We start from the raw sequence: 27365 nt of genomic DNA, 5'->3' as shown, positions 1-27365 counted from the left end.
AGAACCCAGGAGGAGTTTTCTGGGACATGTCATCCTGGAGTTCCCCAAAACTGGATCCCTACAGGCTTCCTGCAGCCCAGGGAGCGTGGTGACTGGGTGGCTGGCAGAGCCCCCAGGTGATTCTGATGTGCAGTGAGGTTTGGGAACCAAGAATTGAATCCACCCCTGTTTTTTTTTTTAATAGACGAGGGAAAGGGACTCATGGCAGGCAGCCTGCCAGGCCCTGACACCTAGCCCCGTGCCTGTATCACTGTAGTGTCCTCCTTCCTTCCCAGCCCCTTGGGTTGTCAGGAAACAGGGGATGCAGTTGCTCTTCTGTTTACACCCAGTTTTCTATTTGTTTCTTCAAACTCCTGTGTCAGGTAGGCCAGGCAAAGAGTGGTGACTTCCCATTTCACAGATGGGCAAGTTAAGGTTGAAGAGACCTGCCTCACACTGGTACCATCACTGGAAGGCCTGTTTGTAAGATTAAAGTCTTTCCTTCCCATGACTGGAGTCTTCCTTTTGGTTCCCACTGGAGGGGATGCAGTGTGTGACTGGAGTCTTCCTTTTGGTTCCCACTGGAGGGGATGCAGTGTGTTGGTGTGTGATGACTGGACCCAGCCAGGAAGAACCACGACCTTGTAAAGACACTTAACCATCGTGGTCTTCATTGGCAAGGTAGGTCAGATATGAAACAAAGGAGCAGGCTATTGAGAGGGCTAAGTGAGATCAGCTTCCTTTCCGTGTCTGCATGATGTGTGGTGGGTTATTTCTGTTCCTGGAATGCGGAACCAGCAAGCTTTGGGGGACAGTGATGGAGGAGTGCTGAGAGGCTCTACAGGTGACCAGTGCCCCACCTAGTCCACACAGGGCATGGGACTTCCTTGGATAAAAAGTGGAGAGAAGGGTTTAGAAGGAGTGTCCATTCAACAAAGTAAATATTGACCACCTGATTGTAGGCTGAGCACTGTTTTTGGGGGAAGCAGAAACATTACTTTCATAAACTCTGGGAAGCAAGGCAAATTATTGCCATTTTCTAGATAAGACTGCCAAGGCATGATGTCTTGGAAGACTCAGGTCTCAGACCTTTCCTGCCCTCTCCCTAGAATTGTGAGGCTGTGGCTAGGTCTGTTAGCAGAGAAACTGGGGGACTGCTTCCTGTTCTAAGGTTCTAGGTTCAGGTTTTCTGGAGGCCTATGGATTACATGAAGCTGATTAAAAAACTCCTATTTGCAGTGGAGAAAACCAGGCCACAGCCTCAAATGCAATTAGACAAAAATAAAAGAAAACCAGACTGCTTTAGACCAGATTTGCAGCAGAGTGGGGAGTTTGGTCATCATCCTTGAAGGATGGTCCTGTGATGTCTATGTGGCTTACACGTTTCAATCTAGGAATAGAATTAAGATTCAAATTCAGGTCTTTTCCAAGGTTTCCACGTTTCTCTTCTCCAATGATTGCTCGAGAAGAGGAACATGGAGACTTTGGGAAGATAAGGCCCCTCTTTGTCCCTTTTGACATTTGGATTTATGAGAGTATGTTCTGTTCTTTAAAGTTACATCTTTATAAAGGAGAAAAATAAAAGACATTTCCCAGAAGAGCCAGGCCTAGCTTTGTCCAAAAGCTCTCTCACAGCCCCCAGTCATTCAGTGGTTACTGATTATTGGACATAGTAAATATTTGGATTCTACTTTTTGGAACCAGTAGTCCTATAGGGAGATAGCTTTGTCCATATGATAAGGCCAGGTAGAAAGTATTGTAGGGGTTACAGAGTTTTACATTGACTTGGAAGAGGAAAAGAATCATCCTGCCCAGGGCAACCTGAGGGATGGATAGGTAGATGGACTAGAATGGCAGACGCCAGCAGGGAGGTGGGCATTCTGGGTGGAGGGGTGGCATGTGCAGAGGCTGGGGACCAGCATGTGCTTCTCAAGGTTGAAGCTTGGTGTCCATGAAAAGAGGGAGGTGAGAATGGGAGGAGGAGAGAGGCTGAGATGGGATCCCAGCCCTTCCGTTATCTCCTTGCTTGCGTTAACTCATGCCAACTCCAGTAAGGTGTTATATGGGTCGGGGCATGGCGCGGGGGAGATCTCAAGATGGGAGTGAATTGCCTGCCTCTGAATTAGCCAGGGAGCTGAGGAGCTGAAGCTCCTCCCCCTCGGTCCAGTGCTCTGCCTGCTTTGCCATGGCAGCCCTTAGTTAGGAGTTCATTGGTGTTGAACATTCCATCTCAGCGCTTGTTGAGAGGGTTGCAGGTGGAAGCAGGTATCTTCTAAAATTGAGTTCTAGCTCATGAACCTACTCAGGGCCTTTCATGCTTGTTCTGTGCTGGGAAGCAGGGACATAAGAGGTGGGCATAGGTGGGTGACTGGGAGTTCTGTGGGTAGATAAAGGGATATAGGTAGATAAACGGAAGGTGGCAGGGGAGCTTGTTGAGCGGAGAGAGTAAAAGTAGCACGAATAGTGTCCTGGGGGGCCTGAGACTTGCTTGGTGAGGGGCTGGAGCTGTTCTCAGGACATGGTAGACAGAACAGGAGTGTGGCCAGAGGTTCCTATAGGCTCAGAGAGCCTGGTCATCGACCACCCTCCCCATTTTCTCGGCGTCTTATCTTTCTCTTCTCTCTGCCTCTCTCAAGTTCTTTCAAGTCAAGTAAGGAGTTGCATCAGGGAGGAAGAGGAGGATGCTTTCTGACTGAGTGAGCTCAAGGCTTGCTCTGTGCCATGTCTCTTGATTCCAAGAACCGTGTCTTTTTTTTAATCTGTGATTTGGAGGGTCCAGCTGCAAAGGGCAGTTGTCAGATTGGCAGTGGATTCCTCCGTCTGTGGGGCACAGGAAGGCATCTTAGGGGGGGAGACCTCTGCCTTGATGTCTTTGTCAGCTTCTGCCCAGGCTCAGGAGCACCCTCTGACCTCTGCCTGTCCCCAAGCCCTGGCAGTAGTAGGCATGTTCTCTGGCCCCTCTAAGAAGTGTATGGAGAAAGTTGCTTCTTGGGCTAGCGGAGCAGACATCTACCTGTAGGGAGGCTGAGAACCAGACCATTCAACCTGTTTTGAGAGTGAATGAACAGCAGGCTCTGCTTTGGAAATGGAAGGGAGGCTCGACCACCACGGCTGGGAGAGGCAGCTAGGTCTTAGCAACTCGTAAAGACTCCTCAGCTCATACATGATCCTTTCACTGCACCCAGCCCTCTGGCCCCTGGCTTGACTTCTGTCCAGTGGGAATGAGACACAGTGGCAGTTTAACTCTAGAGACCACCCCCACTCCCTTTCATTTTTTTGTCTTTCTTGGAACTAAAGATGCTTTGTCTAGATGTTAGCTTAAGCTGTCTCCACAGCTGTCTTGGGAGGGGAGGTGTAACCATGATCTCATTTTGCTGACCTGACTGTTGACTCCAGAAGAGGCCACCCAGGTCATCAGCCAGGAGGGCGGAGCCATATCAGTGCCCAGGTTTTCTGAACACCCAAAGCTTGGATTTCATAGGCAGAGGAAACAGCCTGTTCCAAGAAGTGTGTGAGCATAGTGGGGTCCGCGTGTATGTGTGTGTGTGGTGGAGGTGCTGTGTTTGGAGGGGAGAGGGTAATTGTATGAGTTAGCTAGTCTTGCAGTTTGACCTTGTAGACATGGTAACTATAGCAGAATTTCTGCAAGAACTTTATTCATCCAAAAAGTATTTACTGAGCCAGCACCTTCTCTATGCTGTGCACACCATTCCTGCCCCCATCCCTGTGAAGGCAGCTGGCTAATTTAATAAGAAATTAACAGTCAGATGTGACAAGTGCTGTGATGAGGAACACATGGAGGATGAAGAGGTTTTGCCCAGAAGGAGAGAGTGAACAAGAAGTTCCAGAGAGATGGACCAGCCTCCGCAGAGGGATAGTTGGGCATGTTCATCAAGTAAATTTGGGTGAAAGAAGGCCCTTGTAAGCCAGAGAGTACTGCTGCTGCTGCTAAGTCGCTTCAGTCGTGTCCGACTCTGTGCGACCCCATAGATGGCAGCCCACCAGGCTCCCCCATCCCTGGGAGTCTCCAGGCAAGAACGCTGGAGTGGGTTGCCATTTCCTTCTGCAATGCGTGAAAGTGAAAAGGGAAAGTGAAGTCACTCAGTCATGTCTGACTTAACGACCCCATGGACTGCAGCCTACTAGGCTCCTCCGTCCATGGGGTTTTCCAGGCAAGAGTACTGGAGTGGATTGCCATTGCCTTCTCCCCAGAGAGTACTAAACATATGTAATAATAATAGGTTACTCCTTTTCTGATAGACTTAAAGAATCTAATTTGTTGAACCCTGATGAAGGTCTCTAGAAAAGACCTTCCTTTGTGCTTTCAATACCATATGGATTGATGGGGAGAGTAGGGGTGGACCACTGAGAAATCCCGTGTATGGGTCAGAGGTCTCAGTAGATAAGGTCCCTCGGAAGCCTTTGACCAGTCAGGTCGACTCTGGTTCTTCCAGGCTGGGCTCCTGGCCCCGCTGCACTAGCCGGTTTCTCACTAGGACCCTAAAGGCTGAGTGTGTCCTTGGGTGCTCTGGAACCATTGTGGCGGGATGCTAACAAGAAAGCCCTGCTTGTGTGCCTGGCAGACCACCAGCAAGCATCTGTGGGCCTCGTTGTGATGACCTCCAAAGGGCAGCCCTGCCTCTCCCTGCAGTGGCTCTGGCCAGACCTCAACAGGCTGTGGAACGAGCTTGCGGGCTGGGCTGTGTCAAGGACTGAAGCAGCCTAGGTCTCAGTCCATGCCTGACCTGCGTCTTCAGCCCCTCCCCATCACTCTTGGAGCAAACTGAATAGCCTGCCACCCTGAGAGGGCCTCCTGGATGCCCACCAGAGTGGGTCCTGTTCCAGAATGCTGCCAGGCAGCGAGGGATGTGGTGTGTCTTTGAGGGGCTGATTGCTGTGATCACAGAATTTGAGTCAACCAGACTGGCTGAGTTTGGTTCCTTAGGGACACTGGGTACCAGAGCTGTTACCGTTCCCACCTCAGAGACACAGACACACACGTGCGCACACAGACTTGCCCGGAATCTGTGACCTCGTGAATCCTCTAGTCGAGGGTGTTAATGTTTCTCTAAAATGACCGTCCTAGTCCCCTCATCTCAACACCGCTCCCAGTGCAGGGCCTGGGAGCAGGATGAGACCTGGGAACTTTTCTACAGTCCCATCCAGTGCAGCAGACCTTTGTTGTGCACCTACTGGGTGCCTGATCCAGTTCTGGGAAGGCTTCCTGCAACTGCTGCATTTAGGCTTGAAGGACAGCTGGAGCAGCAGGGGATGCCTCAGGGATGGCTCGCTCCTAGCAACTGGAGTCTTCACAAGAGGAAGGAGCCCTAGTCGGCAGCATCATCTCAGGGGGCCGAGGCAGTGGGTGGGGGCAGAAGAGACTGAATTCTGGCCACCCTGGACCCTGTTGTTTTTTAAATGAGGCACCCAGGCAGGGAGGGGATTGTCCTGTTCTCAGTTACCTAGCTAGTTTCTTGGAGGTTGTCATTGAGGCTGAGCTGCAGTGCCCCTTTGTGTTGGCTAAAGAACTTGGTCAAGGGGAAGGAATGTGGACTTGGAAGTCAGGTAGTCCTGGGTTCAGGTCCCAGGGTGCTGCTTCCCGGCCTGTGGAACTGTGGGCAGATCAGCTCTCTGAGCTTCAGTTTTCTGTAACATAGAGATGCTAATGCCACCCGCCCCCCTGGGGCTTTTTGAGGGGATCAGAGATAAGTAAGAAAGGGCCAGGCATTAGGAGGCACCTGTTTTGTCAGCTGTTGCTTCCCTGTGGGCCGTACAGGGAGAGGGGGAGGTGTGGCCAGAGTGTGCCATCTCCCCTAGCTGGAGCCCTCTGCCCGATGTCATGCCTCTTCCCTGTGTCCTGGAGGGCCAAGCCATGGGCCCAGCTACTGGTGACCTCACCTGGCAGATGCCCAGGAGCCCTCAAGATGAGCTTCTCCACCTTCTGTCTGCATCTTGGGCACCTCGACACGTGTGCTGGAGGCAGGCTGACACCTGGGCTTCAGGCAGGAGAGCCAGCAACGCAGCCCCCTGTCTGACAGCTGGGCGTGGAGGGCTGTCCGAGTGGACAGCAGTGGGTTCTAAGTGCCCGGCTGCTCATGGCGTCGTTTGGTTCCATTTCCTTTGCGTTGTGACCTACATCATTCCTTATTTGCTAAACCCTCTGAGCAGGCAGCAGTAATAAATCAATTAATGACTCCGATGAATCGTTTAATGGCTGACAAAATAACAGTAAGGCCAACAGCTTGCATCTCTCCAGCGGTACCAAAGGACGCTGGTCGACCAGGGTGGGGGACGAAACAGAGACTGTTAGCTAAATGAGCGCAATTAATACGCGCTTTAAAGGCTTAGGCGGCATCTGTTCGTGCAGCCCATGCGCCTGCATTCCCGCTCCTTCGTTTGCACCCCCTCCCCAGCTGAGCGTAAACTTCCCTGCTTGGATGTCAGGGGACCCGGATGAGATTTTTAGGCTATGCACCTTATCCTATCATAACGGGGGCTGAGCTGAGGGAACGTGACTCTGTCCCCCCTGAATGTGGTGCCGGTGAGCAAAATATGTGCCCCCTTTCTTGAAAGGTGTTCTGAGGGCCATCCCTTTAATGATTTCTCTTAAACTTAAAAAAAGGGAAGTTTCTAAAGCGGGTGGGTTTTTTGTTCTGTGCACACCTCAGTCCTGGCAGGATTAAGTTGTCATTGGAACTGAACATGTGTGCAGGCCCATGCCAGGGAATTTTCCGCTTTGCAGAAGCAACTGCCAGTGTTCTTGTTAAGGAACTGTCACTGGCCTACTATGACATGTTTGCAGTTGTAAGAGGCTCCTTTAAGACAGTGGGTGGGTGGGTGGGTGTGGGTGTGTGTGTGTGTGTGTTTTGCTAATTGTGTATACCAGGGTCTGAAGCTCATCTCTCTTTAAGAAGAAAATCAGCGTTGTACAAGCAGTGTGCTGTTGATCCACTCCACACTGTTCATTTGCAGGGGGAACCTCTCGCCTTTAATCTCCCTTGTCTCACGTGTACACACCTAGGACCCGTGCCCTCTGCTGTGCGGCTCAGCTGGGGAGATGTTTACACACGGGAGAGGGCACCCTGGCTGGCATCTACAGTATAACCAGGTATTAATTACATGGGGCTCCACCTCTTACCCAGATGATGCCCTTTGATCGAGTTCCCAGAAGAAGCGAGTGCTTCCTGGGTTGGTTGGGCAGGGCCTGGTGGGATGGTGGCCGTGACCTTCTCAGCACAGAGAAACCAGTTCCTCTTCCTCTGGAAAATGATCTGACTGGAGTGCCTTTCTTTCATTTTATTTTTAAAAATGAGAGAGGCCGCTCTTCAGAAGACTGGGTTCTGCCCCACCAAGGATGCTGTCTTTGCTGGCCCCCACCCTTCCCACGCCCTGGCCTGCCCTGTGTTCATGGAATCATAGAAAGCAAGCACGCGTGTCTTCCACCTGGTGCTGTGTTGCTGGCTCAGGAGTTTGAGCCCCTTATCTGAGGAGTCATAGTTGGGTTCCCCATACCCCTGTTGAGGGTAGAGGCCTCCCCGTAATAGACAGTGATGAAGGGCTCAGGAAGGTAAAGTGAAGTGCCCTTGTACCCAAGCTGCTGGAGAACAGAGGGGCTGGGCATAGAGCCCGGACCTCTTTACCCTCCGGCAGCATCTTTAAACGTCAGTTTCAAAGCTTAGACCGGAGAAGCCAGAACACAGCCAGAAGGTCTGGGCTTGACTTCCATTTCTGCCTGTTCTGAGCTGAGTGCCCTTGGACGAGTCCCTGAGCCTCTATAGTCCCTGCCCAGTCGTCCAGAAGGGTGGGGAGAGAAGCTGGATGAGCTGTGCCTAGGTTAACTGGTGAGCTGGGTGGGCAGCCTCCTCCCCCTTCTGGGGAGGGGACATGGGTAAGCCCCATGCCCACGCCATCAGTGAGATGGAGTGGCTGGGGAGGGCGGAGGCCTGATGGGATTTATGCTCTGAAGGAGAAGCTGTCAGAAGGCCTGGTTCCCGGGGAAGGCTACGATGACAGCAGTAATCTCTCACCTCCCTATCACCTCCTGCATCTCCGAGGCTTGCTGTCCTTGAAGGCCCTGGCTTGAGTGCCACCTCTTCCACAAAGCCTCCCTGATCCCCCTAATCCCTGCCTCATGGCGCCCGCCCGGAGCACCTTCCCGCATCTCTCAGTTCTCCTGTGGAGGCTTCGTTTCATCCCCTGAACCTCATGGGCAGAGCCGAGCCTCTGTCGTCTCCCAGCCCAGCGGGCACAGCGTAGCATGTCCCTGGCAGCCCAGGAACCAGCGTTTGCTGAACGCATGGCTGTGTAGAAAGCACTCCCAACCTTTTAAAACTCCCCACCTACCTTGTTTTTCCTCTTCCCAGGGTAATTTACCAGTTAGATCCAACAGACTCTTCAGTGAGATCTTACATTCCTACACACAGGCTCATACAAGCATGCACGTACCCTTAGCGGAGGCCAACTCAGTGACATACTTGCCGGAAGGAGCAGTTAGAAGGCCAGTCTGCTTTGGGAAGAGAAAAACATGAGGATGATCTCAAATACAGAGAATGCTTTGTGCTTACCTTATGTTACCATGATCAGTTGTTTCTTTTCATAAGCAACAAAAAGCACCCAGAACTCTCCTTTGCAGGGACTGAGGGCGGAGAGGGGTGCATTATTTAGGTTTTTTGGACCAAAATCAGAAGTGGAGGGACAGAGAGACTGAAGTTAGAACACTTACGATAATGTACTTCTCTGGGTCTGACTTCTTACCGGTAAATAGCAGTGACACCTTCGCAGGGATGTTGAGAAGGAAACCGTACCCCCTTCCCTCTCCCCAGGATGAAAAGGCATTTGCTACTCTCTCCCTGCTTTCTCTGCATTCCTGCATCCATCCTCACTTTTCAAGAGATAGAAATGAGATGGGGATGTTAGGGAAGAAGCTCTGGTGTCAAGACAGCCCTCACCTGGGCCTGACGGCCTGACCGTGTGAGCTGGGAGTTTTGTCAGCCTTTCTCAGTTTGTGTGGCTGAGAGCTCGATGTGACACCCACTTGGTTCACTGTAGCAGCAGCACCTCAGCCACCTCACTTGGAACTGAGCAGAGGCCTGGGGGGCAAGAAGGCTCACCGGAGTCACACTGCAGGTGGTTTATAGCTAGACCTGGAACCCTGATCCCAGGACCCTCCTTCCAGGGCTTTTCTGTCTCCTAATAATCCCCAGGAAATGCCAGGTGGTGCTGGGTAACACAGCTCCCCCTTTTTTAGAGGGGAGGCTGAGGTAGTCCCCATAGCTCTGTTGTGGCCAAGCAGAGACGAAACCCATACCCTCTGATCCTGACTGTGGTCGCACCCTGTCCCCGCTGAGCCACCCCAAGGTGACGTGGCTCACTGCTCCCAGAGGCTCTTCACTCTGATGCTCAGATCTGGAGAAGCTTTTGGCAGCTCAGAGCATCTGCCCCTGGACCCAGGGCCATTCCTCAGTGACGACGGGCAAGCATGTCCCTTCCTCCCCGCACGTGACGGCCCCCTGGCCGTTTGGAGGCAGGGATCCTGTGTTGCTCATTCCCCTGTGTCATCCAAACCTATTTTTAATGCCAGCTGGTTCTGTCTCTTCACGTAGCAACAGCTCTGTGTGTTTTTCCAAGCTGCAGAATTAGAACCTCTGTTCTCCGAATGGATTCTCTTCTGTGGTCTGCACATAAAACCGAGAGGCTCCTTCCTGTCCCTTCCGCTTTTCCACCCTGCTTCCCTCCGTTCGGCCTTTCCATCTGGGTGATGAGATTCTCTCCATTCCCTTAGCTACATCTTCAGTCTGTTGGTGCTGCTAAAATTCCCTCTAGGAAACTTGGGGGCAAAAAGCGGCAACATTACATTGCCAGCAAAGGTCCATCTAGTCAAGGCTATGGTTTTTCCAGTAGTCATGTATGGATGTGAGAGTTGGACTATAAAGAGAGCTGAGTGCTGAAAAATTGATGCTTTTAAACTATAGTGTTGAAGAAGACTCTTGAGAGTCCCTTGGACTGCAAGGAGATCCAACCAGTCCATCCTAAAGGAAATCAGTCCTGAATATTCATTGGAAGGACTGAAGCTGAAACTCGAATACTTTGGCCACCTGATGGGAGGAGCTGACTCATTGGAAAAGACCCTGATGCTGGGAAAGATTGAAGGCGGGAGGAGAAGGGGATGACAGAGGATGAGATGGTTGGATGGCATCACTGACTCAATGGACAGGGAGGCCTGGCATGCTGCAGTCCACAGGGTCACAAAGAGTTGGACACGACTGAGCAACTGAACTGAACTGAACTGAGGAAGCTTGGCCCAGAGGGTCCCAGGTCACTTACTCCTATATTTTGCAGAGAATGTTATATTTTGAATTGTGGATTCTGTATTTTGCACAGAATCCTGAACCCTCTGACCCGATGACACCTGTGCAAACATACCTCTTTCCCTGGAATATGACCTTCTCTCACAGGTCATCATTTCTCAGAGCTGGAGTGCCCCTGTCCCCCCCAGGTGTCCTCCGCTGCCCAACTGTGAGCACACTGCCATACACTACATGGCCCTGGTGTCCTGGGTGCTTGGCCACGTGGCCTGTGTTGAGTCTCAATCAAGGAAGGCTGTGCTTGGTGGTTTCACACGTGGGCCCTGTGCTGCTGCACGCTGGAGTACTGGGGTGGGGCGAGGAGGGAGGGGATTTGCAGAACAAAGTTCCATTTTGCAGCCCTGTAAATCAGTCAGGAGGGGTTGGCCAACCTGGCAGGAGTCCTGCCGTTCACTCTGAGCGTGTTTTTATTCTGTTTTCCAGGAGCTTCCTGTGCATAGAACAATTTTTTTTTTAAGAGCGTAAAAATGGGTGGGGGATTCCATGCTAGTTTGTGGGTGAGGCTAACTGGGGGTCTCAGGGTAAGGCTAGAAGGTCCTGTCTTGTAGGGAGCACAGCCTCCCACCCTGCCCCCACCAGGCTCTGCTTCTTGAAGGAAGCCTGAATGTCACTTACCAGAAGATACTACAAGATGTGAAGTGGGAGGCTCCTGGGAGCTTGTCTCTTGGTCCCTCTTGACTGACCCTGTTCCTTGAGTCGCCTGGGACCCCTTGCTATGGATTGAGGAAAGGGCCCACATCCAGAACTTGCCAAGTCTGTTCATTTGTGGAGCCTTGGGTACTCTGGCGGTGTTGGGTGAGTTTGTCAGGCGTGCACTGGGATGCCTGGCACGGGCTAAGGTGTCAGGTAGGATTCTCAACTGTCCTGAGCTGCTTGCTCTTCTGCTGAAATCTCTTCCCTGTTGCCTTGAGCGACACGCCCAGGTTCCCTGTCAAGGCTTTCAAGGCTCCTTGCTGTTGCTCAGATCCCAAGGCTGCAGGTTTGAACCCTGCATCTCTACTAGGGGTAAGGGCAGGGGGTAGAATGTGCTTACAGGGGTAGCGTCCAGGTCTCTCCTCACTGTTGACAGCCTGGTTTGGTGGAGTGGCATCTGGAGCACACAAACAGAGCTGAGGGGCTGCAGTGAACCCCTAAGCCCCGGTGGCAGTGTAGCCACCCTGGGGTCATAAAGAAACCCTACTCTTGAGGGTGAACGTTGTAGGATGAGCCCTCCTTGGAAGGCTCCCTGGCTGTGAACAAAAATAAAATACTTTGCAGGGAGGAGAGCTTTTACAGCTTCAGGCAGATGTCTGAAGGCACCTCAGGCTTTCCAAGTGGACTAGATCCCGGAGGCTTGGAGGAGGCAGCTGGCTGCAGTGGGCCACACCACTCCGTGCAAGGCCTGTTTTCTATTTGGAAAAGAATTTTTAGTTAGTTAAAAAAAAAAAAAAGAAGCATGAGTTGCCAAACTGCGTGCCCAATTTGATTCTGCCTTGTTTAGTCCATGTGCGCACGTGTGCATATATGGATAAAGGTTGGTGAGGGAGGCTGTTGAGGGTTGCGGTTGGTACAGGGGAGAGCCCAGATGTCATGAGCTGGCTGTTATCTCCAGGCTTTGATAACCAATAGGTCTGTAGGTGGTGGCGAAGTTTTGACCTCTTAAGAGTTCTTTTTTTGATCTGATTCTTGTTTTTAAAATGCTTGTTTGGTCTTAGGTGGGTCTTCATCGTTGTGCACAGGCTACTCTCTAGTTGCAGCGAGCACGGGCTACTCTCTAGTTGCTTCTCATCGTGATAGCGTCTCTTGTTGAGGAGCACAGGCTCTAGAGCTTGGACTTTGATAGTTGTGGCACAGGCTTCGTTGCCCTGCGGCTTGTGGGATCTTCCCAGACCAGGGATGAAACCCGTGTTCCCAGCATTGGCAGGCGGATTCTTAACCACTGCACCACCACTGCACTGGAAGTCCTAAGAGTTCTGTAATGAATGGGAAAAGTTAAAATTTAGGGTCTGCCTTCCTAAAATTTAGGAGCTGCTATTTATAATCCCTGCTCCTGCCAGGTGTATGGACTGGGTTGGGAGAGTACTTTGGCAGAAGAGGTCCAGAAGTCATCTTCTCTGACTCCATCATTTGACACTTGGCACAACAGAGGCCCAGGGCAAGCAGGGACTTACCCGAGCCCACGCAGGAGGCCTCTGGCTTCTGACTCCTTCCTCCCCTACTCTGGTGGAAGAGTTCCTGGGCACCTACTACAGCCCCAACGTGCTGTAGGCCTCTGTGAATGTCAGGGGGTTTTGGTTTTGTGTTTTTAGAGAAAACTCACATGAGACACTTTGCTGAGTGCTTTAATGGAGTTCTAACTCCAAGTTGGAAACCACAAGGAGAAGCCGATTCCTAGCAGTCCGGAAGGGCCTGGCTCCAGATGGCCAGATTTGAGCAGGTCTTTGAACAATAAAAGTTGTAATTGTTTATTGAACACCTGCTGTATGCCTCACATTGTGCTGGGTCTTAGAGATGGGTAAAGGTGCTGTTGCGGTGTGGGGCGGAGGGCAGCATCACGTTGATAGATGTGGGGTGAGGTCTCTTGGATTGGGTTTCGTGTGTAAGAATGATTTCTTAACCCTCTTGTCTCCCTGTGACACTGGTTGCTGCTTTCATTTTCTTTTTTGTCCTCTTTTCTGCCCTTTTGAAAGTTTTCTATTATAAGTTCATGTTTGCCTCAAAATCAAAGAGTGGCAGTAACTGTCATACTTTAAGACACAGTTAAACACTGCAGAGCTACTTAATTTTGCAGCTGAAAGTGCCTATAAAGGATAAGTTATCACCCCGGCTTCTTGACACTTGAGCAACCACTAACATGGCCTTCCTTTCACTGGAGGGTAGCAAATGTCCGTTTCCACCCAGATGTCAAAGAATACCATCCCCCTACTAGAGCTGTGGATTTTCCATCCCTAACATTCAAAGGACCGTGGATTCCTGATCTTGTAGGAAAAAGAGATTTTGGTGTCAGGGGAGCCTTGTAAGTCATGCACCTGGTTCAAGTTTTCATTTAAAAGTTTTTTTTTTTTCTTTGAAATGATAAGATATCTATATGTTATATCTTTAATGTATAAAGAGCTCATGTATATCACTAAGGAAGGATGTCAAATACCTAAATAGCAAACGGCATGAATGATTTGTCATTTGTTTTACTAAAGGCCAGTGTAAACCATTTTAAAAGGTTAGTGATCCAAAAGATTAAGTTAAAATACCAAACAGATCAAAGAGATACCATTTTGTAACTACTAAGTTAGCAAACACTGATGTAATGCCCTGTTAATTAAATTAGTTGAATAATGATATTAGTCTCATTAAAAAATCATGTTTTCTTTGACCATTTAATGAGAGGAGAAGTGCTTATGATATTATTTAATAAAAAACAGTGACTAATTTTCTTTTTACTCTGCTGTGTCCTATAATAAGAAAGTGTTTTATATTAAATGAATAATGCTAATTTAAAGAACCAAGTTGCTGAAGCTTTCCAGATCTTTCTTTAAAAGCCACGTGTTGTTTCTGAGCTGAAGGCTGAGGAAGAGTAGTTCTGGACTCTCTGAGGGGATAAGTAGGAAAAGGCCACCTTCAGTCTCCTCTCCACATGGACGCTTGTTTTCTCATCTGTGATGTAAGGGTGCTTATGTCTGCCTTGGAAGGCCGCCTGGGGGCTCAGGGAGAGATGGTATGAAAGTTCCTGGCTTGTTCTGAGCATCAGGCCAGACAGCCCCTGCCATCCACCCTGCCCAGGGCTGGGCCATCGACTCAGTCTTTCTCACACCGTCGTCAGGAGCGCCATCTTTTCCATCTTCACCCTGAGAACAAGTCAGTGTTGCATTTGTTGAATAAAACATTTAATCAGGGCAAGAGAGGGTTTTGGTTTTCCCAAATGTATCACCTGCCCTTGCCCTCCTTTCTGATCAGCATCGTTGACCCACCCTTCTTGCTTGACTGGTGGACTTGAACGAAAATCTGAGTAATTTGAGAAAGATCACCGCCTAAGAGGGTACCTGTGTTTTGGAAAGGTGTCAGTTTTTCTCCAAATTATATAAGAATTTTTTTATTTTGGTAGGAAGATGACTTGTATAAACAATAAAAGTTTGGTAGGATAGGTAGATAAAAATAAATAAGAAAACTTCCACTAAGGAATTGAAGAAGATAATAAAATAACATTGTAAAACTCTGATCATTAGAATGGACAGAACTAGGACAGAATTTTTTAAAAGCTCAGAAACTGTCCCATCCCTTTGTAAGAATTTTTGTCTCTGATTTCAAATGAGTGGAAAACTTGTACCAAGCCGGTTGACCATTTGAGGAGTAAAATCTTTGTTCTTTACCAAAATAAGTTGCTGAACGATTAAAGAGTTAAGTATAAAACTGGTCTGTGAAAGAACTTGAAGAAAGTATAGGAGGATGTTTACCTCACCCCATTTAAAATTAAAAAGAATTTTTTTTCTGCTGCTGCTGCGGAGTAATTGTTGGCTATAAATCATGAAAAGTTGCATTTTCGCAGAACAACCAACCGCAAACAAACAGTGCAGCTAATGGATAACCTGGCGTATTCCCCCAGGCAGCCCTCATCCTAGATAATACCAGGGGCAGGGGGGCTCAACTAGGGCTGGCTTCTCCTCCAACCTAAGGAAGTAGGAAGGGGAGAACCTGATATTTTGTGGGTATTTTAACACATTACAGGATAGTTGGCAGACTCTCTTTACAGAGAAGTTTGCTTTTTTGTACACTGAATCATTTTGGAATGTTGGGCCAGAGAAGCCAGCCCCATCCCACGCTATCCCCTTTTACCTAGGGTCTGTTGAAACAGCCACTGTGGGCCTCCCAAGTCCTCCTTACTTCCAGATTACCAGCTTCCCTGAGTCACAAAACAGCCCATCCCATTGCTTAATCCTCCCCAACGCTTAGGAGCAGGTAGGACCACTGTGACCGAAACCTAGTGCAGAAAGCTGAGTGGCTTGCCGTGGTTGCCCCTTGCTAGCACAGGCAAATAGTGTTTGAACCCCAGTGTATTGGTTCCCAGGGCTGTCTGTTTTCTTGCTGCATGTGGTGTGTTTGGGGGATTCCTACAGTCCCTCATTCCCTTCCCTGGGAGTTAGGAGTTCTGGGTCCTGTTTTGTGGCTGAGGAAAGGGCAGGAGAAGTGACTTAGAAGTGGTGGCAGGCAGGCTGCAATCGTAACAGAAGAGCGTTCTGTTTCTTGACCCCGAGGGGCTCACTGTCGTCCCGGAGGACCAGTCAGAGCCCCCTGGAGGACAGTTGGCGATGGTGTTTCAGAGGCTCAGTCCTGGTGGGGCTTGGGGCCCTTCGAGGTTGGGTCTGGGCTTCCTGCGGGAGCAGCCCCTGGGAGGTGCAGAGTATGGCGGGGGGCAGAGCATGGGCCCAGGTGGGCGGTCAGGCCCAGGGGCTTCTCTCTCAGCTTCACCCGCCCGTGCGAGCACAGGGCCAGGCACAGACACGCCGGCCATGTGAACAGGTGGGACACAGATTGTCTGGAAGGAGGCCAGGCTGGGGAGAGCAACGTCTGTTCACCCCTGGGACGCATTTGTTGAGGCAGATGTACCAGGTAAATGCCGGAAGAGCAGCATTTGAAAGAAAAAGTAATGACAGTGCAGCCCACCTCCTCTGTGGCACCCAGGACCCTGTTGGGGCCAGCGACATGCCTGCCCGCCTCTCGCATCTCCCGGGCCTTTCCCAGCTGGTCTGTCTGTAGAGTCACTATGCCGTGGATGTTCATTGATCTTCTGCTCTGTACAGCATGCTGGCGTCTTGGCGAGGGCACCCCCATTCATGAGGCACCTCGCCTGCCCTGCGGAGGCTTCTTCGGAACTAAAGCAACCCCATGGGGAGGCGGGGCTCACTAACAGCTACTGCTGCTTGGAAGGGTGTGTGCACACCAGTGGTGGGCACTGTCCGCCCGTTCTGGCGTGGTTTAGTTGCTCAGTCATGTCCGATTCTGCAGCCCCGTGGACTGTAGCCACGAGACTCCTCTGACTGTGGGGTTTAGTGATGAGGAAACGTAGGCTCAAAGAGCTCATCTCTTACCCACTGGGTGACAATCCTGGGAAGGTGGTGGTGTTTTGGGTGGGTGGGGGGTCTTTGGAGGGTGTGGGTGGAGAGGGTGGAGGGGGCTGGGAATGAGAGCTCCCTGTCTGTCTACGTGGGTGCAGCCTCTTACTTTCCACCCTCCTGTCTCCGCAGAGTGCAGCAGCCGCCCCGAGCCCCGTGCTTGGCAACATGCCCCCCAATGATGGCATGCCGGGAGGCCCCATCCCTCCGGGTTTCTTTCAGGTACGTGCTGGGCAATCGGCCCTGTGCTCCTTTCACTCCACGTCAGGCCCCGGGCAGGTGGGAGGGCGGGAGAGAGAGAGAAGTCAGTAGCAGCTCAGTTTGCCATGGTCTAAATACAGTTGCTTCATGCTGGTTCAAACCCTTACCTTCCCATCCCTCTCACCACCACTTCCAAAAACCGAGGAGGGGAGCAAAGAAAGCTGGAGAGCAGACACCTCCTGCACGTGCTATGTCACTTCTGCCGGAGTTTGTTTTCTTCACACCAGCTTCGCGCTCACGACACAGCCCGCCCCTGGTTGGGAGGCGGTGGGGCTGCTTCCAAGGCCGGTGCAGAGCTGTCTTTTAACAAAAGGCTTTTTTTTTTTTTTGTAACAAAACAAGTAAACTGTTCTTTGTTTCTGTTTTGTTGCTGCTGTCATTGTCATTGTTTACTTTGCCTGTCCAAACTACAATCCTTAGGCGTAATCTAAAAAAACCAAAAAAAAAACCCACCATCCTGGCAGGTCTGGGAATCCTTTCCCTATGGTTAACCACTTGAATTTTTCCGAGGGTGATCACAGAAGGCATCCCACAAGCATCTGTGCCCATGCTCTGCCCGCCAAAGGCAGGAGCCGCGCTCATGTGGGTTGAGAGCCGGGTCTTCTCCAAAAGACACCTTGTTGGGCTCTCAGGTGTGGGGTGTGGGGAGACAGCTTTCTGATTTGCTGGGCGAGTACACCCATCACACCCTCAGTGCTACCTCTTGCATCTCTGTTATCCCCTCTGGGGACTCATTTGATTGAAACCATGTTGAGACTGGAAAAGGCCATTGGAGAGGGATTGGCCTGTGGGGGCTGGAAGGAACTTTTATGATGGAGCTCTTGAGGGTGACATGCTTTCAAACCTCTCTGCAGTCCGGTTTGAGAATCTGCCTGAGGTTTGCACACTTTCTGAAAGGTTGGTTGTTGTTTAGTCACCACGTCTTGTCCAACTCTTTGTGACCCCAGGGGCTGCCGCTCACCAGGCTTCCCCGTCCTTCCCTGTCTCCCAGAGTTCATTCAAACTCATGTTCATTGAGTCAGTGATCCCAGCCTTTGAAAGGTTAGCTCTTCCAGATAAGAATCTAGAAAGAGCTGTTATATAGAAAAGAAGGTGGAGATTTTTCTGTGATGCCCAAGAATTCAAAACTGGGACCAGGGAGACACCATGTGAAGCTTGGTGACAGCCAGAATTTCACACCGCCTGCATCCAGCAGTGGGACACCGGTTGCAGGAGGCTCCCTGGCACTGGAGGAATCTGAGCAAAAATGGGGCAAGTGCCTCTTGGGGGTATTAAGGGGTTTTCCTCCCTGGGTGGGAGATGACCTAGAAGACATGTCTGCTTTGCAAGGTTTCATGTTATGGTTGATGTTTGCTCTCAGGAGAGGAGGATTAGGACATGCTGCTTACCAGCCAAGAAGGGAAATCAGTGAAATTTGGCTGTTCTTCAACAGAAAACAGCAGGTTGCCCACCAAGGTATCAGTGAGAAAAGTGATAGGGATTTAGGGATGAACGCTTAGGGTATTGGATGGCCACGCATGTGTCTCGTCTGTGTTCTTAGCATATGGTCCAAACGGGGGCCTTGTCTCAGGGATGGAAGTGGGTGTAAAGGCTCCAGGTTAGACCAGACCAAGCACTGCCTGGGGTGAGGCTTGGCACAAGGCCACAGGCACTGGGAAGAGGGGCCAGACTTACGAGAGAGAGAGATGTTCAAAACCTTGGAAACCGTGGACCCAAGAAAGACAGGAGCTTGAAGGGCTGCTGCCTGACAGGGTCGTCCATGCCAAGGGGCAGCCGTCTTCCCAGCGTCTGCAGACGGTGTTCTGCAGCCAGGTGGTGGTCTTTCCCGTGGTGTCCTCTCCAGTTGGAACTTCTTTCCCAGGTCATGTCCTCCCCAGAGATACCATGGCTGCCCTTCCTACAGTGCAAAAGTGGCATTCCCGTCTGGTGGACAGAGAACACCCAGATACGCGCTGCATCTGTGTGCATCCCTGTTGAGGTTGCTTGCTGGCATCCGGGTGCCCAGTATAGGCCATGGTGGCAAGAAGAAGGGGACAACAGCTGGCTGGATTTTTTTAAATAGGCTGCTGACTTCTTTTTTGGCCTGAGTCTGGGGCAAGGAGAGGTCTGCTTGATATATGGGCAGCTCCCAACTTCCTGCTTTGATACAGTGGTCCATGGTTAAGGCCTAATTCCAGACATATATATTTCTTATGCCCTCCCCTGTGACATTTCAGGGGTGTGTGGTCAGAAAGCCCAGACTTACTCCTGTCCTTATCTAGCCACTGCCAGGTATCATCCAACAGAGGTAGCTTTGGACCCCCTCGCCCCGCCCCTTGACTTGAGGTCTTCTCTGATCCTTAATCAGGGTGAACCATGAAGAGCTTGCTGGATCATTGAGCAGGGGGCTGTGTGCCCTGACCTCTCTGCTTCTTGGCTGATTTTTGCTATACCCCCACCCTCACCCGAAGGGGCATCCTTTCTCCATCAGTCAGTTGAAGGCTGATGAAGTCCTTCCTGGTCAGGATGCTGAACCACTGCTGGGTCACTGCTGGGTCACTGCTGTGGGGAAAAGGTATCTCTGTAAGCAGGTAATGGCTGCTCATTTCCAGAACAGGCCAACTCACAGCAGGAGTATTAGCTATTGATTGCCGGCCCTGCCCCTCGCTCATCTTGCAGGCGGTCACTCTGATATTAGAAGGGAAATAGAGATGGTATCGAAGGTTTTATCTGCTGCCAACAATTGAACTTCTTCCCCTACTTGACCACAGCCTGGCAGACAGCTCAGTGGCAGGCAGGAGGGTCTTTGCACTGAGGAGCCAGCCTAGTCTGGCTGATCATCTTTGGCCAAACCCTTTCCCAAGGTGGCCAGCCCCATTTTTTGGTCAGAATTCCAACCTTAGTTGGTGCTCAGTTTAGTTGGGGCCTCCGGGGCGGGTGGGAGAGACCAGCTTTCCACCCCTACCCCTGGCCCCTTAGCAACATAGGGAACTTTCTTCCTTGGGCCTTTGACTGCTAGGCTGCGAAGTCACGCTTGGGATCAGAAGGTTTAGCCATCATCACATCAGGTCCCATCTGTTTGCTCTCCCTTACTCTGTGTTGGGGTTCCTGAGATGGACAGTGCCTGTGGTCCTGGGCATGAGATGTGTTTGGCAGCAAGCTGAGGGCTGATTGGGAGATGTTTGAGACCTGACCTGACCATACCTCACTGTTCCACTTCTGGGGAATACTGTGGGGTTCTCCAGGTCATGGGAGAACTTAGCAAAGATATTCTCAATCAGTGTGTTCCTTATAAAAAAGTCCTCCTTCATCTTGACGTCCCCAGCACCTTGCGTGCACTGAGGACCCAGGAAATGTTTGAAATGAGTTTGTGTCACTCTTATTTCAAGGAGTGGAGCCCAGCCAGCCCCCAGCTCTAGATGAAGCAATCTGACCAGACAAGGGGTGGTCCAGGGATGCTGGTATGGAATGCAGAGGACACAGAAGACTGGAGTCGTAGACACCTGTGCTAGCCCCTGCTTGTCCATGTGCTTGCTGAGTGACCTCAGCCAAGTCGCTTTCCGTCTCTGGACTGCAGTCTCCTCAGCAGTAGATGAAGCAGGGGGTACACCAGATGGCCTCTGAGGGCCCTCCTTACTGAATTTTCTGCTTTGAATCCAGATGGATTTTACATAATCAAGCAGTGGCTTTTTTTTTTTTCCTTCCACGCAGCTTAAGTCAGTTGGGCTGCACATCTGGCAAACTCAGCTTGGCTTTGGCCAGGCCCACTGGTTTGGGTGGGTCCCCAGCTCCTTGGCCCTTAGGTGGTTTGAAGGGAGGCACCGTCCAAGGAGGATTTCTAAGTCCAGAGCTGGGGAATTGCAGGAGGGCAGAGGGGTCATGGAGAAGGGAGCATTGGGTACAGACTGTTTTTGTTCTTGTTTTGTTTTAAATTCCAATAATTGTTTTCAGTTATGTAGTGTTTTTGGCCATGCAGCTTACTTTCATTTTAATCACAGCGTTTCTACAGAGGAGGCGTGGCTGGAGACTCAGAAAGGTGAATGACCTGCCCAGAGTTAACAACTGAGGGCTGTAATCAGAGCCTGAACTCAGCTTCCTGGTTCCTGATCCTCGAGTTCTTCCATAGCAGTCAGGGTCGTAATGTGGATAAAAATGATTATCTTGGAGAAGAAGAAAGAATAGAGAACGAGAGAAAAGGGGGAAAATAACGAAAGGAGAAAGAGAAACTCTAGCCGTCTTCTCTCAGAAGTAGCCAGTGTCTCCATTCAAATGCCAGCAGAGTCCACAGGCCTAAAGACCGTGCCTTCTCTGAGAAAGACAGCCCTGGCAGACCCAGCTCCCTTTACCAAAATCTCAGCCTGACCTGCTCCGAACATCCCCAGATACTTCCCACCACAATGGGGAACATGTAGGGACTGAGATGTCCCTGTTCCAGTGAGGCCTCATTGGTTCAGGCCGAGCCCACCCACCTTGGAAGGAGGTTAAGGTCTGTTCCAGAGAACCTTCCCCATCAGTTACGGGAGGAGAGAGGAGAAGCAGCACTTGATGTGTATAGCCCAGGAACCAGAGACATGATCCAGAAATAAGAGGGAGAGAGGCAAACACAACCTTGCTTCTTTCCTATCGAGAGTATCAGATACACGTCTCTGCTTATCTGCCGTTGGGGTAGCTGGGTTTCTCTGGGAGAGACAGTCTCTGAAGGGCTCTGACTTAAAGTACCTGAAGCTCTGCCATGTAGGATACTCAGCCCTGCCTCTGTGAGGTCAGCCTGTAGATCTCAGATCCTCCTTAGAAAAGAGGGAGGCCACTTGACATCTCTGCAGGGACTGCATTGCTACCACCTGCTGATTTTACAGTGAGGTAATGAGTTCCTTGACATTGGCGGTAACCAAGTAGAGACTAGACACCCAGCAGAGAGCCTGGGAGACTGTGAGCCTTGGGGTGGGGTGGGGTGTATCCAGGGAAGATCAGAGTCCAGCAGATGAGAATATGCCAGTGGCAGCAGCTCTAGCGGTTCCCTAGTTTTCAGGCTTCCTTTCCAGCGGGGAGTAGGCAGCACAGAGTGAGCTGACTCTCCTCCTGCTAGAAAGCTGCTGCCACAGGAAGGGCCACTCTGGCGAGTCTGGGACTAGGCGAGACTTGGGGAAAAATTAAACCACCTTGTTTTTAGTTTTCAAAGCCCACTGCTAGGGAGGAAGACTTGGTGGGTGGGGGTCCGGATCCCCATTAGACAGCTGGTGAAACTGAGGCTAGGACCACATGAGCCCTGGCCCTGGCTTGTTGATCACCCTTTAACTCATCGACTAGACATGGTCTCTCAGGGCACAGCGACCTCCCAGTCACTCAGCCACGAGCAGTACAAACCAAAGAGACAGCCACGGACCCTGCCCTCAGTGGGCTCACATGGCCTGGCTGGTGCAGGAGGGGCCAGAGTCCCTGGGCGTGATGTGAAAGGGCAAGTTTGGGATGGCAGGAGGCCTGGATGGACACATGAACTTAAGGGGAGACATGTAAGGTTCCTAAGAGGGGGAGTGAGGTGGTCTGAGGAAGACCCCCAGTGGCCTGGAGGGGGTGGCCAGGTGGGGTTGGAGCCCAGGCTGTGGTCACCTCAGGAAGTGGCCAAGCCTGAGCTGGAGTGGTGACTAAATGCTGTGGCCAGTGCCCTCTCGACGGGGTGGCCCCTCGCTGGGTGTTGGAGTTGGGGGATTGGGGAGCAGAGCAGGAGGCGGGTGAGGGATGAGGGCCAGCCTTTCGCTGAGTCTCCCGTGCCTCCTGCCCTGTGGGAGCCTGCTGTCCACAGGGGAGGGGCCCGCGTGTGGTCCCACGGCTGTCCAGACTGGCCCTTCCTGGCCTCTCCAGCTGTGCTCGCAGGCCCTAAAGTGAAACTGGGTGAACCCTTCTCACGGCTGCCGGTAAAACGTTCTCCAGATTATAGAAGGTTCCCCCTCTGTGCTTGCGTTTGCCTGTTCGGTAGGCCTGAGAGCTGACAGCGTTCCCACATTCTGGATGAGGAAACTGAGGCTCAGATTGGCCACAGTGTTGCTCAAGGAAGAGAGGCTCTGGACGGGGTGGGGGGATTCAGAGCTTCTTGATGAGCCCTCTGTCTGCTGGCGGATTCCTCCCCTCCCTGGGCCTGCTCTCCAGCCCCAGCCCCTCGCCACTGTCTGCTCCCTGGTGAACAGAGGGGATCGGTGCGGGAGGGCAGAGGCGCTGTGTCAGGGGTGGGAGTGCCAGGCCCTCCAGGGGACAGAAACACCCCTCCTCCCCATCCCTTGCCCTGCTGTCTGCCTCCAGACTGACAGAAGGCAGGGTCACCCCTGCTGAGAAGGATTAGAGAGGAGGCGGGGCACCCCAAATGCTGGGCCCTGGGCCATGCTGGGAGGTGGGGAGTCGCTGCTGTTCCCACCCCCAGCTCCCACCTGTTCCAAGACTTGGCTCCAACAGCAGCAGCATCTCTTGGTTACTGAAATGAAGCCAGGGGCGCCCTTTAAGCCTGCCCTGGGAGTTGGACACCCTGGTTTGAGTCCAGCCCTACTGCCAAACTGCTGTGTGTCCTTGGGGGGCCATCCTCCCCTCTCTGGGCCTTAGTTTGCTCATCACTCCAGTGAGGGGTGCCCAGGAGGGCACTCTGAAGTGCTGTGGACTGGCCTGTCCCTCCCTTCCCTGCTGTGAACCCACGCGCAGACTCCCGTTACATTCACCTGGCTCATGCAGAAAGGCTCGGACGGGAGAAGTGGTGGGAGAAGCCACCTTTTCAGGCCAATACCACCTTCTCAAAGGTCGGGCTGCTCTCCCACCCTGCCCGGAAGCCTGCCTGGTGCCTAATGTCTGCTCAGGGCAGATGACCGGCCCGGGGCTCCTAGCAACAGTGGACAGAAGGTTACTCCTGACAAGTCAGGCAGCATTGCCCCCGTCACCCTCTCTTCTAAAAAGGAAAAAAAAGTTGCGGCCTTGACCATCATGTGTGCCTGTATGCACCCGTGGGCATGTGTGCGTTTGCACACTCGAGCCCCCCCCCTCCCCCCAAATGTGAACTCCATACAGTCACACCGAAAACTCTCTCTGATGAAATGGAAAGTTGAACATAAATCAGTGTCTGCTGCCCGGTTAGCTATGCATCAGCAGTCAGTGCCTGGGTGGTTTGCTCGATAACAAAGCACCTGGCAGCTCCGCAGGCCTCGACCGCCCCCTGTCGTGGAGCCGGCCCCACACCCCAGAGCCCTCGGGCTGCGGCTGGCCCTCCAGCCACCCCGAACCCTCCTGGCTTCAATGCCTCTGCAGGGAGAGGCAGGGGAGTGGCTCTGGAAGGACCCTAGGACGGAGGAGGCCAGGCTGTGCTCAGCTACTGCTCCTCCCATCCCAGGAGACCCCAGTGATCATGACTGCCTCCCCCCAACCTTCTCTTGAGCTCTGAACGGACTCCCTGAATCTCTGACTTTTACGGATCTAATGCTCAAGGATGGTGTCAGCACGTTCTCACCTCTGGTTTATTAAGACCTGGGGCTGGTTTATCCTTTTCCTCTTTGGACCTGGGTTTCTCTTAAAGCTGAGTTTCTCCCCCTGTGCTGGAGAGCTGCTCTGCCGTGAGTGTTCTTGCAGCACTAGGGCCACATCTGTCCCCCAGATGATGTCCTCACCTCTCGTGGGCAGGGGGCAGGATAGACCCTCCTCCACTCATGCCCCGTTCTCTACAGATCATGCCGAGGTTTTTTTCCTTTAAAGAAAAAAAAAAAAAAGGTTGGATTCCACAGCCTAGTAGCAGAAGAGGTTTGAGGAAGGCAATTCCAGTGGAATCCTGTAATAACAGGCCTTGGCATCATGTGGGTTGAGATAGACCCCCTGAGTAAGAGCATGTTGCCCTGAAAGGAAACTGCCCTTTGAGGAGTCTGGGCTGGGCCTGGGGCTCTGGGGGCCGACTAGGGGATCACAGGGCTTTCTAGCATCTTGCTGAGGTTCTGAGAGCTGGGGAACACAGCAGGAGACAACACAGTGTGGGTTGTGAGTTCATGTTCTGTTTCTGCCTAGATTAACTCTCCAGCTGACCTTTCCCTAACAAGCTCCTTCCTTCATATGAAGGCCTGGGAATCAATGAAGTCCCAGGCCCAGACCCACCCCTGGGTTCCATTTGAAAGCCCCATCTTTTGCTAAGACCAAAAGGGTGGGGTTAGCCTTGGTAAGAGCACGAGTGGGGAGGCCACAGCCTTCACGAGGCACCGGCTCTGTGGTTGGTGCTGGTCGCCCAGGGTTCTCCCCGACCCGGGAGATGCCACTTCAGCTCTGTGCATGCTGTAGGGGAAGGGAGCAGAGGGTACCCAGCTGTGGAGAGGCCTCCAGAGAGGATTGGCACAGCATGCAATGGCTGTGATCAAGGGGTCAGCCCCTTGCTGCTGCTGGTGACATGTTGTGGGGAGGTTGTCCAAACTCTCTAGTCACGGGTCTCCTTGACTGTGCAGAGGAGCAGTCATTTAGCAAAAATAATGCCTCCTTTGTGGAGCTCTGGTGAGGGTTGCCTATACATATACATGTATGATGCAGGTTCAGTCCCTGGGTCGGGAAGATCCCCTGGAGGAGGCCATGGCAACCTACTCTAGTATTCTTGCCTGGAGAATCCCACGGCCAGAGGGGCCTGGGGGGCTACAGTCCATGGGGTTACAGGGAGTTGGACCCGATTGAAGCGACTTTAGCTTGTGTGTGTGCATGCGTGTGCGTGCACACACACACATACTCTTGTTCAGTGATGGCTGCCATGGAAATATGACCCATCCAGGATCCAGGATGAGCAATGGTCAGAAGGCCCAGTGGCTGGGTCCCTGGAGCTCCCGTGAGCCTTTAGCTCACCTGCCCCCAGTGTGTCCCATCCCTCCCACAATCTTTCTAAACGTGCTTCCTGGCGGCCCTGGGTCATACAGCCTGGGTTGGCATATCGGTTGCCTTGGGAAAGTCCATTCAACTGTCTGAACCTCAGCTGCTTCACTGGATAGTTGGGGGTGAAGATATCCCCTACCTCTGGGGGTGATGGTGGGGACACCATCAAATAATGCTTGTGAAGCCCTGCCAGGCACCTGGCATAGTAAGCACTCTGGGTCCTGTGTTATGGACACAAGCAGGAGTGTTCTGGGCTGTTCTTTAAGCTAGAGGCCAGGGTGGAGGTAGGTCTTCCAGCTCAACCAAGAGCAAGGGCCCCTAGGAGTTTTCTCCTTTTTCCAGAAGTTTGTCTCAGGGACTTAGCACAGCTGTGGTGGCACTGATGCACGGAAGAGATTCAGGTTATTCTCGAGGTGGATTTCCTTTTTAGGGTTTAACCCTTTAGTTAGACTGGTGTTTATGGCACCTGCTAAGCACCGAGTCTTATCTGGGTCTTTAAAGTGTTACTTCACTTAATCCTGCCCACCTGGCTACCCCCTTGGGCCCTGGCGTGGTGACTCCCTGTTCTCTTATCTGCTGACAGGAGCTGGCAGGGGAGCAGGTTGTATGTCCAGTTCCTGCCAGGCTCATCAAGGTGAGCTCACTGTTGTGAGTTAGCATCTGCTCTCCCGCCCAGGGGTCTGGGTCTTCACCTATACAGTTGTCCCTCAGTGCCCATGGGGGTTGGTTCCAGGACCCCTTGGGCCCCAGGATCTGCCGACGATACTCAAGTCCCTTATATAAAATGGCAGAGTGCAGTCTGCCTCCCTCCCCGCGAGTTCTGCCTCCATGCGTACGGAGGGCTGACTGTGCTCCTGAGTTCTGTCACTAGTGACTCACCCGGGTGTCATTGGAGTTTCTGTTTCTCCACCTGCTTCACCAGCTCTGAGTGTGGGAATGTGTTCAGAATGAAAGGCGGTGGAGGTGTCCGTACAAGGGCTCCTTCCCAGGGGCTGGCGTCCGGCCGTCCGATCCTTCAGCGCACATCTGGGAGGGACACCTCTCTGCCTGGCCCTGCTGGGCTCCCAGGGCTGGGAGGTGGGCAGTCTCTGGCTGCAGGTGTTCCTGGTCCACGGGGTGGACTCCAGCCTGGGCTCCCTGCAGGTCCCCGGAGGGGCTCATTCACTCCATCACGTCATCTTCTTGCCAGTGGTACCCCTTCGTTAGATACAATACAGTACAATCCAAGCTGTTGGTAAGACACTCAGAGCTCTTTGTGGCCTAGCCCCGTTGATGGGCGAGTTGTTGATCTCTGGGACAAGGGCCAGAGCTTGTGCTCTCAGACCCAGCCCTGCCCCTCCAGCTTGTCTGCATGGCCTATCCTACAGACTGCAGAATTCTCCCCTCCCCTTCTTGAAGGCTCTTCAGTTTTGGGTCACTTTTATTCAAGAAGACTTTGACAGAGTCTTGCCCTGTTCTTGCCTCCAGGTCAGAAAAGATACACCCAAAATGTGGATCTGATTAAGTGCTTCTTCCTCAGATTAATTATAGTGTCTGACTCCACGAGACTTAACTGTGTTTATGGAAAGGGTCTAAGATTTTGGAGACTTGCAGTCTGTTCTGGGGCAATGCCTTTACCGTTCTGCCCCTCAGTCTGCTCATCGTAAAAATACAACATTAGAAGGCATGGGCATGGAAGATGCAGTGGTAAACTGAAGAACCGTGTCCTCTGGGGGCATCAGGGGCAGAAGAAGTAAGTAATGGAGCACTTCACGGGCCAGATGTCTTGTGTGGAGTTGGCTGAAGAGTTCCCCACGTCAGGCGGAGTTGGTGAGAGCCATTTGTCACATTGAGA

The 27365-nt window shown here is 52.0% G+C and overlaps 1 protein-coding gene across 6 annotated transcripts in view; it reads left to right on the top strand.

Annotated features, from left to right (window-relative positions):
• The window catches only part of SSBP3 (single stranded DNA binding protein 3), a 165844-nt gene that overhangs the window by 100168 nt on the left and 38311 nt on the right, over window positions 1–27365 (top strand). For all 6 annotated transcript variants that reach the window (XM_055403066.2, XM_055403065.2, XM_055403064.2 and 3 more), the window contains one exon: window positions 16559–16648. In XM_055403066.2, coding sequence (XP_055259041.1) covers window positions 16559–16648 — 90 coding nt within the window. The remainder of the gene's footprint in view (window positions 1–16558; window positions 16649–27365) is intronic.

Source organism: Moschus berezovskii, chromosome 4, assembly GCF_049115385.1.
Source record: "Moschus berezovskii isolate FMDL1 chromosome 4, NW_MosBer_1.0, whole genome shotgun sequence".
Classification (NCBI taxonomy): domain Eukaryota; kingdom Metazoa; phylum Chordata; class Mammalia; order Artiodactyla; family Moschidae; genus Moschus; species Moschus berezovskii.
The sequence above is the reverse complement of the archived record's forward strand: the minus strand, read 5'-3'. Positions and strand labels throughout refer to the sequence as shown.